This window comes from Atta colombica, unplaced genomic scaffold (genome assembly GCF_001594045.1).
Source record: "Atta colombica isolate Treedump-2 unplaced genomic scaffold, Acol1.0 scaffold274, whole genome shotgun sequence".
In the NCBI taxonomy this organism is placed as follows: domain Eukaryota; kingdom Metazoa; phylum Arthropoda; class Insecta; order Hymenoptera; family Formicidae; genus Atta; species Atta colombica.
In genome coordinates this window covers 224,487-241,713 of record NW_017259375.1, presented here as the reverse complement: position 1 = coordinate 241,713, position 17,227 = coordinate 224,487, and the positions used below count along the sequence as shown (strand labels likewise).

General features: G+C 37.4%; 1 protein-coding gene across 3 annotated transcripts in view; it reads right to left on the bottom strand.

Annotated features, from left to right (window-relative positions):
* Positions 1-17,227, bottom strand: part of LOC108689687 (MKL/myocardin-like protein 2) — a 236,124-nt gene that overhangs the window by 61,289 nt on the left and 157,608 nt on the right. For all 3 annotated transcript variants that reach the window (XM_018196571.1, XM_018196568.1, XM_018196569.1), the window contains 3 exons: positions 16,987-17,087; positions 16,676-16,899; positions 13,757-13,950 (listed from right to left, as the gene is read on the bottom strand). In XM_018196571.1, the coding sequence (XP_018052060.1) occupies positions 13,757-13,838 (82 nt within the window). In that variant the 5' untranslated portion in view covers positions 13,839-13,950; positions 16,676-16,899; positions 16,987-17,087. The remainder of the gene's footprint in view (positions 1-13,756; positions 13,951-16,675; positions 16,900-16,986; positions 17,088-17,227) is intronic.

The window sequence follows — 17,227 nt, the reverse complement described above, 5'->3', positions numbered from 1 at the left end:
AGAGAGAGAGAGAGAGAGAGAGAGAGAGAGAGAGAGAGAGAGAGAGAGAGAGAGAGAACGAGAGGGAGAGGTAGGTGGTACCGGATCCTTTGCGATTCTGAACGGTCAAGAATGCTGAGCACGAGCCATCATTCTTGAGGAGTAAATTCGGGCTGACGGTGTATACACTACTACTGTTTAACGTAATGGAATCTGGATAAGGGTAACGAAATACTTGAGCGTTAAAGCGTGCGACGTTAATACAAGACGTTCTCTCTGCAGCCAGTAGCAACAAGACATCTGACGCCGACAATTTACTGTTCTCTCCGCGCGTTTAACATATCCAGCTGAAGTAATAAAGATATGTTTCGCCGCACGGTACAAGCCCCGGCGCCGTACTGGTGGAACGTCTTTCAATCACGACGCTCGAAAATATCTCGGGTATACCTTCACGCTACTTTCCTGCTACATGTTACGGTGCACGAAGCGTATACGAATGTGAAAGGAGACACGATATACGCGAGATGTAACTGACGTAATTACAAGAGATATAATGACGAAGGCATATTCAAAATTGCTCTGCGTTTTGTATAAAGAAAGGGTATAACATTGAGTATCTTTCCAAGTGTACCAAGTGCCCATTCGCTTAATCAGGGATTTGAAACGCACGGCTGTGTCACTACCCAGTTTCGTCAAATTTGCCGTACGTGTAACCGGGCATCGCGGCATGAAAGACATCGAGAAATCAGCCTCAAGAGAGTTCATTCATGGCGATCGTTTGTCACGTGGAGTTTATCTATTTAAACGTCACGATCGGTCGACAAGTGTCGACAGAGCGGTTGCGTTAGCCTTGATACATTTCGCCTACACGCGCATGGAGAACGGCTTTTCCATCTTCCGCGTGTCGCGTACACCACCTACGTGGCCTTTAAGCCGCTCAAGGACAGCGTTCCCGGCACCATCATTATCGCGACTCGAACGCGTGGACACGCAGGCACCTCGGCGACGACGGGCCGTAAAGCTCATCTGAGGTAAACATCCTCCTCCGCTCGTTCCCGTTTCTCTGCGCGCACGAAAACAAGTCATGAATAAAATATATATTTCCCGGCGGAGGCTAACCGCACGATGCGACGTAACCCCCTTACAATTTCGTAAGGAACCACTATTTACCATCGTAAACCGTCTACTTGTATAGTATACGCGTCAATAATTTCGCGAGAAATTATTCGAAGATTTGCACAACTCGTAACCCGTAATCCGAGAGATCGAACGCTTAATTAGATTGCGCAACGATAGGTAAAGCGATGTAAAAAGTGGGCGATAATTAATTCCACCACCTCCTCTGCTGTGATGCTGGTGTTGATCACAGGCTATTAAGAGACGTTACAACAACAGCTTTCAAACTTCGTTATACGAAATGTAACTCTCTGATTTCTTCGGAGAAATTATGAGTTTGCGATAAAATGGCACGTGCGTAACGAACAGATATTATTGTCCAGATATATAAAGAATATTCTAGCTTAACGATATCATCGTTACAATAAAATCACTTTTGAAATAATAAAAAAATAACATTTAAAAAATTCTGTTTATTTTTGAATGTCGTATTTTGGCGATGCTTGAGAGAAAAGATCTGCACGGTAAAAAATTTCATGTTAAATTTCACATGTCCATCCAAATTTTTATAATTTTTAATTTAACAAAAGATGAATATATTAAAAGGTAACACAAATATTATGTAAAAATTAGGAAAGTATTACAAGAAGCGCAATATTTCGATACAATTTAAAAGCAAATTTTATGTTAAATCGACACATTTATAATAAATTTAACTGAAATTAGATGCTATTTTCACATTTTTAATTCGGCTCATTTAAACGCCGCGAATCGAAGAAGGTTGAAAAACGCTAGATTCTAATAAGAATTTCTGAAAACTTCAATGCTCATGGCGACGTCACAAACCCTGACACGAGCCTGTGCACGTGGGCAGTGCGCTATAAAACGCGTGGGTCAAAACAATTCTCCAGTTAATTAAGATAATCGTCTCTTTATGACGCCACAGCGCGAAGCGCAGCTTATCTGTCGCCACTCGGTGGCGAAATTCGTTTTCGCGCGAGGAGAAAGGATGCGCGGTTTAATTTTATGGCTGAATTTTAATGCGAACAAGTTGCGTCTGTGTTCTTATCAACGAAGAAACGCGAAAGGTAATTTCAATTCATAAAAGGAGAAAATGGTGCATGCGAATGAGCGCGGCGACGATTATTCGAACCGATTTTCATCAATTGAAGAAATCAGATATTTCTATGTTATGATTAAATTAAATGGTTTTGCGTATCGATCGCGGAATCGAATACTATTTCTTACATAGGTCCCCCAATATGTAATTACGCAAGAAATAAATCAATGATCTGTGTAATTTGCAATGCAATCTTTGTCCGACGCGATGCATAATTTTAAACGCGATGATTATAATGAAACGTGATGGGATATGCTTGAAATAACTTGCTTGCTTTTATATTATACATATAAAATATTCGCTTGAATGCAAAATTTTTGAAGTGAACGACGCTCTCTCTCGACGCTAATTTACTTATAAATAAATATGCAAATACGAAATATCTTCAGCTTCATTTAATTATTAAAATGTTCTATATATCGTAGAATTGAAATTAATTCATTAACAAATATATTAAAATTAAGATAAATTCTAGAATATTTCAGAGTATATATTAATATGTTCACAATATTATTACTATTTAAATAAAATTATTTAAAAAAAAGAATATTTTTCACAATAAGTTTTTTACAGGTTTTTAAGATGCTAATGGCATCATTAAATCGATTTAAATCCATTATGATATTATTTCAGCTTCAGTTCATGAATTGAAGCTCATTTTTTATGAATTCCTATAAAGAACAATGCGCAGTTTATACAATTAAAAAATATGTTTAGAATTTACATATAAAAATATCATTTATTATTAAACAAATAAGGCTCGGTCGTATTGGCTCTTTACTTACTTATTATTTATTTCATTCATACAGAGATCTTTAAAGTTTTCTCTAAAAATTTGGCTACATAAATTTGAAAATAATATTGTTGAACTATTAAAATAATTATATAGGCCTCTCAAGCATGATAAATGCTGCAAAAAATTTTGACATTTTAACAACTTTGTGTTTTGTTTGTTGAGCGTACTATGTATAATTAGTTTAACAGTCTAACAAAATTATTTTCAAAAATTTTTAGATACTTGAGCTAAAGCGTTCTTTCCGTGTCAGAGACACATAGAGTGAGATAGTTTCTCCTGAATTCGAATTGCAAAATCAAACATTGTAATCTATGTTGAGTATGTTGCAGGTGAATGGTAAATATTGTAGCCGTTAGAATGTGATAAACGCTGCGCGATATTACCGTGAAAATTGCTAGAATAAAGGCAAGGAAAGTAAAGCGAGGCGAGGCATGATTCTACAACGTGTTTCGCACCACGCGAGGGCATGCGGGTGGTCGCCCGGTCGCCCATTGTGGGTCACTGGGTCTAATTACGTATAATTAGCAATTTGTATCTCGCCTCAATCAAAGCCCTTCCCTTTGCGTAATCAGCACGGTGCTATACGCCGCACTCGAGGCTCTTGCGCCGAAGGAACACTCTCGCGAATCGCACCTCAGTCTCTCCCTCTCCCCTTTTCTCTACCATCTTGATCCCAATCGCGAAACTCGTGAAAGTGTCTGCAAAAAGAGATTAAGCGGAAAAATAACGAAAAAAAAAAAAAAAGAAACGAGAGTGTCGTGCGTCATTTTTTCACCCGGTGTGCTTCCCCTTCCCGCATGGCACGTATAATTACTCGCAGGCCGGTAATTATTTTCCTTGTTGTCCTTTTTTTTATCGCTGTACGGGAACTGAAACTTCTTCAGAGAGACGCGTCGATCGAGATTGTGCGTGGTGGGTGGTTAACATCGGCTCTGGGTGTTGAAGACGAGCGTAGCGTCGCGAAGGTCGCGACAATTAATTGTGACGTCCGAGAAAAGTCCTTCGCAGGTGTCCGTCCCGATGAATGCGTGAATAAGAGCACGCGTGCATGCGTGTATGTACATACGCGCGCGGGCGAGCAGCAAATTGGTCGTACTTTATGTCACGATGCGTAATTTACGCGTCGTTCGCCGCCTTTTCGCCGGGAGGTAATGAAATGGTAATAACTACGTTGTGCGATTCGGGGACAAACCGTCGCCGTTGCCGCATTGCCGCCGTCATTACGCTGCTAATGTGGGAAATTGTGTGCGCGGCCGTGGTCGGCAGAAAGAAATCGCCGTCATGGCCGCATCGGCGTGACGGGTTTAAGCGCTTAAAAGTGACATGAATTCTAAGTAGCCGAGCGAAAGCGGCTCGCTCTAATTTCCGTGCGATGATACCTCAAGAAAGACTTCGTTCAAAGATGCTGTGTGTCAGAAAGACATATTGAATAAAGTACGAGTTGAATGAAGCAAATTGGAATAAAATCAAGACAGGATAAGCTGATATAAAATGTCGAATATGGTACAATTCTGAATAAAATAAAAATGAATGATCCAAGTTTGATTTTTTTTTTCATTTTAATAGTACATTCATAGTACTCTCTCCCTACAATGAGATTAGGATTATCAAATTTGAACCTCAAAATTAGATTCAAATCTTATTTCGTCAAAATTGTTCACCATGTTCAAAATTGCATTTATTTTAAATCAAGAAATGAAAAGCTATTTTTTTAATATTTCAAGTTTTCGAAAAATATGGAAAAATTCAGGATTATCTTTTCAGCATCTACTATAAAATCATTTTTTAACAAAAAATATTTTAGAAGAGGAAACCGACTTTTACCTTCTTTTATTTCGGAGTGAGAATGAAATTTCGCTTATGCAAAAAAAAAAATCCACATTGAAAGATGCAGACGAAAATTAAATGCATTATATTTTGAGTATCATATTCTCTCTCGATACTACAAGGACATGCTGTAATCATAATTCTGTAAACTATAATGCAAAAGACAATCTCTTCTGGCCATCAGATTTCTTCTCAGATGTACGGGGCACGGCGATTATCTTCTGCGGATAGAAAGGAGGGAACAAGACGGTGAACGGAAGAGGAGGAAAGCCACTGTGCGATGACGAGCCAGGGGATCGGGCCAGGTGGCCGACCGATTTGCCGCGACCACAATAGCGCGTGGGCAATGGAATTGTCCTGCGGGGACACGCGGGGCTATTTCGCTTATATCCGTCGCGGTGACGAAACGTCGTGAGGTCTCGTCGTGAAGTCGTTCTATCGCTGGATCTTTCTGGTCAAACGTCGCCATCCTATATTTTTTAAGCCGCGAGAAAAACAAATCTGGTCAAACTCCGCCATTCTATTTTTCAAGCCGAGAGAAAAACAAGTTAAACACGAGTTCAGTTTGCAAACTCAATAAAATTCCTGTAATTAGTTAGCAATAAATTGAAATTAATTTATTATATTGCATTTATGTTTTTATCTTAAAATTATCTGCAGTTTGAATTTATGAAAACATAATAATTTATCAGAATTTGTTTTTAATTATAAAACCAGAGAGAATATCGGTATGAAATAAATATTATCAAATTGCAATATTGTTAAAGCTAATTACGATGTAATTTTATTAACTTTTCGGAGCTAACGATGAATACTGGATCTATTCAATCATATGCTTTATGTTACAATTGAATCTGCAAATTTATTTATTTTTATTCAAAATAAATTTTGTATTCGCAAACATATACATATTCATATTATTATATATTAAATTTATAATGTCAAATTTCAGACCAATTTGAGATATTTTTAATCAAAATATCGTTACTTTAACTAAGATAATAAAGTTAAGCAATTAATTTAAGAAATGTACAAAATTCGACTTAGAATAAACTTAGTTTATTCTTCACTAGAATATTCATTAATATTGAACTTTTGTTTCCTTTAAAACTGAACAATTCAACCACAGAAATGATTTTGTCACTCATAAAAAAATAACAAAAATTAAACTCAAAAGATTCGATTATCATTAATCGCTCATCTAATAGTATAAGTTATGCCATTTGATTCCTTGAAATTAATTAATGTTTTTTAGTCAACATAAATTGAATGAATTTCACAGATCAAGCACCAGTAATTGGGTTAAGATTTTGACATTAGCTCCGAAAAATCAACGTTATTTGCAACAAAATTATAGATCTTCTATTACACGATGTATTCACTGAGTAGAGATAATTGGTAAGATGAGACGTGGATGAAACGCAACGAGTACGTCGTACTCGTACGTTAATCGGCGTGTCGGCGGACAATCGAATTAGGCGTCTCCAGGCACGATCGCTCGCGGAAGGAAGAGAAGATGTCCCGTTTAATTCGCTATGCGTGGGCATCGCGCGAGCAAGAATCAATTCCGAGCGGTGGCGGGCGGTTAACGTTAACACTCGGTCACCGGAGTTCTTTGGCTCAAGAGATCCCTCTCTTTCGTCCTCCTTCTCCTCGTCCTTTTCCTCCTTGCCATCATGCTCCTGCTCGCGGCCGTTCGATCGTGGCCAGCCTTGAATACTAACGATCACCACTTCCTTCCTCTTGTCGATGTTTTCCGTCGCCGTTGGCTGTTGAATTTTAATTCATCGTCCCGTTTCGATGCACGCATTCTTCTTTGCCGTCGCGTCTCGATTCGCGAATGCGATTCGGGGTTCCACTTGGTACTCGTAACACGCGAGCATATTTATCCTTGTTTAACATTTGATAAACAATAAGGATGAAATAATTCCATGAGTGTTGGGAGCGTCAAGTGCAATGGAAGGCACTTTCGATTACAATTCGTAGCTGCGACAGTAGCTCGTATTTTGGATCAACGAGAAACTGACAACACAAGATAGATTTAATTTTATTTCGTATCCTTTTCGCAATTTAAAAATTAAAAAAATATTGCTCTTTGTAATTTATTTAATCATAAAGAACATTATCGTGATGTGCAAGTGAGCGAAGAAGAAGCTGGCCTAGCCAGAAATAATTGATCGATCAACGTCAATTTGACATCAATTGACCAATTATTTCTAATTGGGATGTTGTGACTGTTGATATATAGAAAAAAATAATATCTATAACTGTATACTAAAGTATTATGAGGATCGAAGCATTGGAATATATACTTTCCATACTTATTCTTTTTAGTTAATAAGCGAGTTATTTGTGTTTATAAAAGTTTAGGTTATAAATGTTTTGTCATTAAAAATGTAAAATGTATGAAAATCTTGTGTTACGTTAATTAAAAGTGACCTATTTTCTCGAACGTAAAATTTACATAAAATTTATCAATAGCAATATTATATTACTCAATATCGAGAGCGTTTCAAGATTAATTTATAATTAATATCTGCCGAGAACTGGACAAACCTTGAACCCGAACCTCGTTTTTTTAAATCTTTACGTCCCTTGAAATCTGCATATATAAATAAAATATTACTCCCTGCTTATGTAATGTACGACGGTCATTTGGCAGATTGCAAAATTTCGCCTGCCCTCGTTGCGCACATGACGCGTTGTCGATATTACAATTTTTATAGCCGTGCGTGAAAAGTTGTAAAATCACAGCACACAGCCGCAGGAAAATAATCGTCTCGACCGTTTGAAGGCACGTGGCTGAGGCAGCGTATTACGTGCGTGGGCCGTGCGCACAACCACCGAGCGTGTGCCTCTTTTTATCTCCCGCGTGCATACACGCTCGCGCTGATTTTTGCTGATCCGGGCCGGCCGTGCGGCGCGGCATGGAACACTCGGCGATTTCAATGCATATTTTCTGGCCACGAACGGCTCCGATTCGACATATTCCGATCCGGTTCGCCCACGAATACCCGGAATACCGCAGTGCGTGTATGAATATGCAACGATAAAGCGCGATTTATTTATAAGTATGACGCCGGAGATCGATCCTTCCACGCAATCGCGTAGGGAAAATCGTATGGTCAAAATATAAGATCGCTTTGCATTACGAAAAGTCTATAAAGTCTGTTAAAGATCTCTCTAAATTCTTTGAAGTGGCATCTCACTCCACAAGACTGAAAATACTGTCACTATTGTTCAACAGTGAGATTTAATTATTTTGAACTAAAATTTATTACTCTAAGAATTTTCATCTAATTAGCTTAATTATTAATACTTTTTTTTCAGTATAAAAAAAAGGATATGAGAATGTATATGTTCACGAAAATTCGTGAACAAAATAATCACGAAGAGGGTTGCAATTATAAAGTAGGTTAACTTTGGCGATAAACATGTTTTCAGTATAAAAAGGAGTATGAGACAAAATTAACAATTCATTTATTATTAAAATAAAATCTTCTCAAAGAGAGAAAGATAATTTGTCATTAAAATTCTCAAAAGACTTATCTTATATTCATATGCGGTGAAAATTCGTGAACTAAATAATTTACAGGAAGGGTTGCGAGCATGTGAAGTGGGTTAACTTCGGCAACGAGCGTATTTTCGCTTCGCGTTTCGGCGAGATCGTAAAAGCGCGTTGCGGGGCCCACTTTTACGGTCCGACAAAAGTTAAAAATTACGATCCTGTATTTAATTAATGTCACTGTCGTTGTCGCCACTGTTGTTGTCTGCAGATTCATGAAAATCGGACAATGTGTTGCATACAGGGACCACTTACAGGATGTAATGAAAAACGCGGTTTTCGCAGTCGTAATTGGCCACTGGTGGACTTTTCAAAGTGGTCACCAACGAGTGCGGTCATATAATTAAATCCGGTAAAGGCACGCCGTGTACCTGCAAACCGGGTTGACTCGCGATAATGTGCGCGGCTTTTGAACATTTAGATGAAAAAGCGCGTATATGGCGGGTACGTGCTGATCGAATCAGTTTTTCTAGATTTTAACCTACCTCCAAGAATCGAAGATACGACCCCATCGACGTAAATCCGTCTTGTTAACTTGCTTATACAAGGAGACACCGTCAGTAACGAGCGATCAATAAAAAGTAGATGCTCGGAGTATCGCAGCTCATAATTCGAGCTATTCAATTTATTATTTGGTGCAATTGTCTAATTCATCTAAGGTTAACGTAGAAAAAAAAACAAGATTGAGAAAAATAAAAGAAATTGAAAAAACATATGTGATTAATAATACGGAACTATCTTTGTAGGAACACGTTGCCATAAATCGTCGAGAGAGTCTTATCTTAATAATGTATTTTTCTTCGGTAATGCTAACTAGTACTCGTCGACTGTGTATCGCCGCCTTGATAAATGCAACGGTTACGAAGATCGTCGCGAGGTACCCGTACGAAAGGTAAGAAATGAGGCGAAACATCGATGAAACTCTCCTAAGACACGCTTGAGGTATATTTGTCGTCCGTATCGCGCTGATGCTCGTACAGATACCTAACAGATAAGCATAACGATCGGCGCAGGCCTTTGCCATCGCCAGTTTACGGGGAAGAGGAAGCTGAATCTTCCTTTTAATTACATGAAATTCCAGAGGAATCTCGTATCGCATTATCGTTGGTGACAATTAGTGCTCAGCACAAAATTCGTTTCAGTGCGATTCGTTTCACAGCGAAAATGCCTTCGCTTTCGTCGCCATTTACTGGTGAATTCAAAGCTTCGATTTTTTAAACTTGAAGCAACGACTCTGAAATCTTGGAGTTCTTAAATACGAGATAATTTATGTTGCTGTTTAATATGCAAAGTAAGGTTTTATTATTCATAAAACATTTTTTACTTTGAAAGAGTTTGGAAACACATAATTAAAAATTTTTAAAGAACAGTAGCTATGAAATTAGAGAAGGCTCAATTTAATCAATTGATTGTTATCAAATATATCTGAAGTTTCGAAATTTTAAATGCGAGATAATTTATAGAAGATATTTTTAAGAAGAAAAAACAAAATAAGGATTTCATAAAGCATTTCTTATTTTGGAGAAAACCATATGACTAAAAATTGTTAAAGAATAGGTAATTATAAAATTAGAGAGAAATCCACTTTAGAGAATTCACAATGGCAAGGACTTTAATCGATCATTTGTTTGCAAATCTACCACTTGTTGTAAAAAAAAGAAGAAAAAACACATTCATTTTTGTAATGACCGAATGAGTATGTCGCGTTTTATTAATGATGTTGTTTCATTAAACGCGCGGTCGCAGAGCTACTCGAGGTTATCGGTTTTACAGGATGGAAAGGAGGCCTCTGAGAGTGCACGGTGCATAATTCTGACATAATTTCCCATTACGAAACGAGCGCGCAAATTCGCGCGCCGGTATAACGAGTGTATGCATCGTCGTCGTTTAGGGCGAGATACGCCGATGATAATTAGCTCGGTATAATCGGCAACCTGCGTACTTTCGCGTTTCAAGTACACGCGATTACACCCGCGAAGGAGCACTCTAAGAGATTCATTATGTCGCTTTGTAACGCTACGAAATATAGATACGATCGGGAAAGCAGACACATTCTTATTTTATTGACGTAACTTGTCGAAATTCTGTCTGATATGCGATATAATGTTTTTGCAACAAATTTCGTAAACTATAAAAAGCGTGTAAATGAGAAATTGAAAACATTTCAATAAAAATCAATGAGAAAGCATCAATTAATAATGGATGCTAATTAAGAAATTGTTTTATTAATGGTATTTATTACTTTTTTTTAACATTACTGTGAATTATTATTATTACTTATAATATTTATGATAATAAATTTATTCTTTCCAAGTATATTAATTTTTTTTCATTTTCCATTTATTACATAATCTATATTCACTTTACTACAGAATAAATATTACGAATGTGATCAGATATTATTAGTTCGTGAAAGCTGAAAGTGGAAAAGGATGATTCTTAGTCAGACATGAAAGATTTAAAGAATTTAGAATTGTTCAAGATATCTGTAAGATTTGAATTATATTCGAATATTAAAAACCACAAAGAAAAAAACATATTTTACACAAATAACATATAATAAAACATATATATAAACTGTGTTACTTACAATGTTTTTTTATACAACATGCATAAAAAATTGTGAATAATTAGTAACATGTATTTTTAATATATTATTTATATATTTATATAATGTAAAGTATATATGAAGATATAAACAAATAAAAAAGAAATAGAAAAAAAGGATAGCGACGGATATTCGGTAAGGCATCAAACCCGCACCCTTGTGCTAGAGAATTTACGATTGTACACGCGAAAGCGTAGGTAATCGGCGATGATATCACCGTTATAAATAGGCACGCCTCCTGTTTCTTGTGTGTATATATGTACACGCGTGTACCACGGCCCTCACACGCGAATCTGCACCTACCTGTCTACACGAATGCCCGGCACTGTCTCTTTCCTGTAGACAGTCGCGCACACGCGCGCACACAATCAGTGTGCGTACACACGTACAGGTGATCAAGCAACTGATCGAAATTCGCCAAACTTTTTGGGGATTTAATATCGGTACACACACACATAAATTTTGAAGAAATTCACTTTTAAATTATTAAAATTAAAATTCGTAACCCCCCTTTAGAAAAAGTAATTTTAAAGCGCTTATTCAAACTTTTGCAGAACTCAACTTTTTATAGTGTTGCTCATGTTAGATTATTTCGATGTGTCCCTCTTAATAAATTAAAAAAAAATTTTATTTGAAAAAGTTTCAAAAGATCATTATTGATTTGCACGGTCGTCGACGGTGACATTGTGTTTCTTCGTAAAAGTGGTACGCATTGTTCAGTGCGTTCTCGTTGCACGATGAGCGTCCTTCGCACAAACTGTGATGGGGAGAATGCCTCGAGAGCGCCTGATGGCAAGTAATTACAGAAAAAGGCGATCGATAAACGCGACAAAATGACGCGTTCTAAAGACTGCGCACGCGATGGCCTGTGGCTTTAACGAGGAGTCGACCACGACGAATCGGCATATATACGTATACGCCGCGGAATTTGTGGACGGAAAAAAGTGGGCACGCGTTCGATTCACCGCGGAAGAAACCCACCGCGCGAAGTTTTCAATGCGGCATCGAGAGATATTTACACGCCTGTCTTCGTGCGATCTTTTTGAAATCATTTTTCGTTTATTCAATGTAAATGCATATTAAGAACATCTTACAGACTTTACGATCTCGAATTTATTTTGTATGGAGATTAATTGTATTTAAAAATTGAAGAGTAAATATTTTTAAGTCGAGTTTTCAGTTTCTTAAGAGATATACGGGGAAATTATTATTCTTCATCTGCAATTAAAATCTTTTTTGGGACAAACGAAATTAAACTTCCAAATTTCATCTTCATTTTTACTCAAATTCCAATTTTTATTAAATAATTTTTTAATTTGAATAACTAAAAAAAAACTATTTGGTATATAATAGAAATATTCCAAAATTATCGTAAATTTTTTAAAGCTTCGAACAATAAAAGAATTTGGAGAAAAAAGACCTAGATTAACTAAACTGGAGAAAAAAAATCTAGATTGCAGATGAAGAATCATAATTTATAACAATAAAAGAGAAATTATTCTTAATTATTCATAAAATTAAAACGTATCTATCTAGATACTTAATTCGTTATTGTGTCTGTTGCTTATAAAAAAATATTGAATATAGCTATAATATAGATATAAGAGTCGTTGTGACTGATACTTCTATCCTGCCCGTGGGAAGTTGCGTTCCGAATACAAAACGCGGATCTAAGTTTGAGAACGATTGGCCAATTGCCGGCGCCGGTAGTAGTAGTAGTAGTAACGGAAGTGGCGAATGGGTTGGAGAGCTGCATTTTGCACGACGATAAAAGCTCCGAGCGTTTCTTTATTGGATAAAAAATTGCCGGATTCCGAATCGATAATCGAGGGCCGCTCGCTATGCGCCGAATAATGAGCGGATGATTACAGTCGCCGTGGGATATAATGGCAAGTTGCCCGCAAATGTTAAAAAGAGCCATCTCCGCGCCTGCTTCGATTATTATAGGCGCCTTCCCGAGGAGGTGCTCGGTAACGCTCGTATAACATTGCGGAGTATGTAACTGCGACGATGAGCATGCAACACGTTCGTGCATGAACAGCTCAGACTGCATCGCATAATAATAGCGAATACCCCGTGCGCGATTATTCGATCGGAAGCGATCGTCGCGACAGGGACCGTTAGGTCTTTTCATCATTTATTCCGGACGTCGAAAAGCGACGCTTCCGTTTCCACGACGGGAGGGAGTAGATGCACTGCGAGAAACGGTGAGCGAATTGCAAGAAGGAAAAGCGAGTATCGGCAAACGGAATTTAATGTACACAAGGTGTCCGGATGATTCTTATCTCTTCCATTTATTTTCATTGACATGTCATCTGATGGCATTTACGACTAAAATTAGAATTTTGCTGGAAATTGGTACCAAATTGTGAGAGTTTAACTTTTCTTCGTGAATTTTTAGAGATGGGAGAAAGTGATTTAATAATTTAATTTAATAATTTAATTTTTTTAATTTCATTTTTTGTTCAATTATATCACATTTAATTTAAATTTATATGATTAACTACTAACGAAGAAATAGAAATAATTAAAAAAAATTAAGCATATATATATACTCGTGTCTCTAAAAAGTTAATAAAAAAACATTTAAATTTTGTTTTCAATGTGGTTGAAGTTTGAAGCCGCGTTTCTTTAAAAGATTCGGCAAAAGATTTAGCCGACACAGGCAATTACTTCTTTGCGAAATTCTTACGCTAGATCAATATTTTTGAACGAAGATGAAAGAAAAGATGTGTGTGTACTCACATTCCTTATTGCGATCCATGGCGTGCTGGAGGGGTGAATCGTCGACCTCCGCCTTCGGCGGTGACTGATTGCCCTCGGCCATCTTCGATTCCGATCCTGGAACAGCACTCGCGGCCTTCCTTCCTGCCGCGTCCGCCGCTGCTTTATCCTGCTGCGGCGAAGGCTTCGTCCCTTTCTTACCGTTTCCAGCGTCCCTACAGGTCCGAAGAACGGACCAAAACGGAGCAAAACGTTGCCGTTTTGTGAATTAATCTTTCATACATCCGCTCGAAGAGAAGAGGACCGATCGAGCCTGCTCTGCCGATCGACGCTCCAGTGTCAATCGGATCCCGGGTCCTTCGCGGCATGTTTTTGCCACGGATGACGGAATGACGGATCAATCGACACTCGATCGGACGTTTCCATCAGAAAGCGAAGTCGGAAACGGCCGGTCTTTCCTTCTCTCCGAGCGCGAATCTTCACTGAGCAAGAAATATCTGACGTCGAGTTGTATCTACGAGAGTTTATATCTCGAGTGTGTATCCTAGCGAGTCTACTCGATCTTAAATAAACTAAAAACGTCTAGAAATAATACGTCATTTCCACGACGAGAATTTCCACGAACTGGCTCAGTCTTAAATAAAGTGAAGAGATATATAATAAACTATATTATTTGGAAATATATGAAAAGTAAATTTAACGGTATATACGAGAGAAAATATTTAATATATAATATTATTTTACGAGAAAAATTGAATTTTTCTTTCATTATTCAATTCTTCAAATATTTTGAATTTCAATATTTTTATCATAGAAATTCAAAATACTTAATAATGAAGAATTGAATATCGTATTCAATTAAAATTGAATTGTTAGGAAGAAATACATTTTAAAATAATATATTTCTTTCTAACTCTCGTTTTCAGATAATGCGATATCATGTGCAATAATAAAAGTAAATTTTGTAAAATAAACGCGCGTGAATGCGAATACTTCTAGTATAATAGAGAGAATATCGAGTCGCGTTTCTTCCGCAGCGAAAGGGTAAGAATAAGCGTTTTAGCCATCGAAGAGTGAACACATTTATCTTGATAGACCTGATCATAATTCCGTAAGAGCTTCATGGATCCAGATGGTCACGAGACGTTGTATCGCGAGCGAAATGTCACGCAGAAGATCCGCTTATTCGGTTTCACGAAAAGTTCAGAGAAAATTGCACGAACGGCGCTTTGCGTGGAATTCATACGTATAGAGAAGTTAGCGAGCCGATTAAAGATTTTAAAGCGTCGAGAACCAACGGCTCGGTGAGTTTAAGTACGCCGAGGAGAAAGTTCCGAGAAAAGATTACTCGTCACAGCTGGAGATAGGAAGCCGGTCGTTAAGAGCGTTTATATTCTCGCGTAACGATTACACGTGGTACTGATACTAAATTGCGGGTTAATCGTCCGCTCGGCGCGGCCCTAATATAATCTCGCAACTCGCAACAGTGAATTGAGGTGTGCGGAGGTCCGAGAGAACACTAATCCTGCTGTCTCTCATTTAAGCGACTTACGATAGAAAAATCTTAAATCAAACTGCTTAATTATTATTTAAAATTAAACATTGCTCAAATAATCGAATTATTTAATTTATAAGATTCTTGTTTAATTATCGTTACTCGTTTTAAATTATGCTGTCAGAAGCAAGAAAAACACAATAAAAATTTTTGCAAATTGTATTTGAATGGAAGTATTTTTCAATAAAACAGCATTTGCAATCGATAGATTAGATTTATAAGATATCTTTATATTTTTTGAGGAGAATTAAATTATATTTATTTCTATATATTATTAATTTGACAATTTTTATGAATGTAACTTATTTCGTTTTTTTTATTATGCATAATTCATTTCCCGATATATGGTATATTTATTAATTAACGAAACAAGAAGAGAGTTTTATATATATTTTACAAGTTTATAAATTGCAATAAGTGTTATTTTGTTAAAATATTCTCCATATTAATTTATTCTGCAAGAATTATTGTAACTTCTCGCTTCTGACATCACGATTTGAAATAGTAATATGATGATGATAGAATGAATAGAAGCTTTAATGAAAAGATTAATTCAGATTTATCATCTCGCGTAGTCCTTGTTTGCTATTACAGTTATAGAATTATGTTTGACTGTTAAATTTAAGTGCAAATTAAAACATTTTAACTGTCAGATTGTATTTAAATATCTTCAACACTTACAGGTAAAATAATAATAATAATAATAATAAATTATTCTGAATCGGGTAGGTAGATATAAAATCGTGACTCACAAATAGATAACGAGGTTCTTGCGGAAAGTCATGCGTCACTCAGATATACCTGGTCAAAGTATTAATATCATTAGCAAATATTAAAATATTAGATTCAGGTTTCTGCGTTTTAGAGTCTTTGTGAAAGTTGCAAGATTCTAAAACGGCGAGAGTGTCTTTCGAATCCGTACAGTAATCAGCTACTTAGCAAGTTATCTTCTTCCTGCTGCGTTTCTGCAAGATCGGCGCGGTGCATGCGATGTCAATAGAAATAATGTCTCCTGAGATAATGACGCGGGTGATGGGCGACAAAGCGTCAGGGAGGAGTTCGTGGAGCTTGTTAAAATAATCAAGGCAAGTGCCGAGCGACGACGCGTCTATTTCTTGATCACGATAACGCTCTATCTTACGCCCAGTATGCGATCGAGAACATGCGTACTTTATCCATTACTTCTATTTGTACGTGAGACGCGTGCATACCGGTTATACTCGCGAAGCTGGTGGAAGATGATAACGCGACTCGGGTATTCTCCTCATTTTACAAGGTTTTCTTGATATTCAGTCGATATAACTCAAGCCTTCTCCACCTTGGTGAGTCTCAGCTTCTTGCTCTCCATGTCGTGTAATTTACATACAGCACGCAAATTATCTCACCTCTCGTCCTTGGCGTCGCGCCTAGGGTCCTTCCTGTCCCGGTCCTTATCCTTATGGCCGTCCGCTTTTTTCGCTTTCGACTTTGACTTGGTGTCGCCTTTGGCGACCTTGTGTTCACCGCCAGTGACGACGACCACGGCGGCGCTGTCGTTGCAGGATTGCGCGCCGGAAGCGCTTGTGGATGTAGGGGATGACGTCGATGCTGCTCGACTGTTAGTGTAATCCTGTACGAGCGTACCTCGTTATCCCGCATTCGTTCATGAGCATATGTTGATTCTGGTATGGCGAGAGAAGGGTAAAATAAGCCTTACCTTAAACCACTCTGGATAGATCGCGCTGATGGTATCCAGAAGGTCCTGGTCAAGTTGAATCCTCCAAAACGGGGAGCCGCTGTCCAACCTGTGGCCAGACTCTGAAGAAAAAAAAAACAAAAAAAGTGTAAAAAGTTAGTTTGATTTGAATAGTATATGGTTTATCGAATATTAATTATTAAATAACAATAAATGATGTTAGTCCGATATATGATTAACATAACTTACGCAACTAAATAGG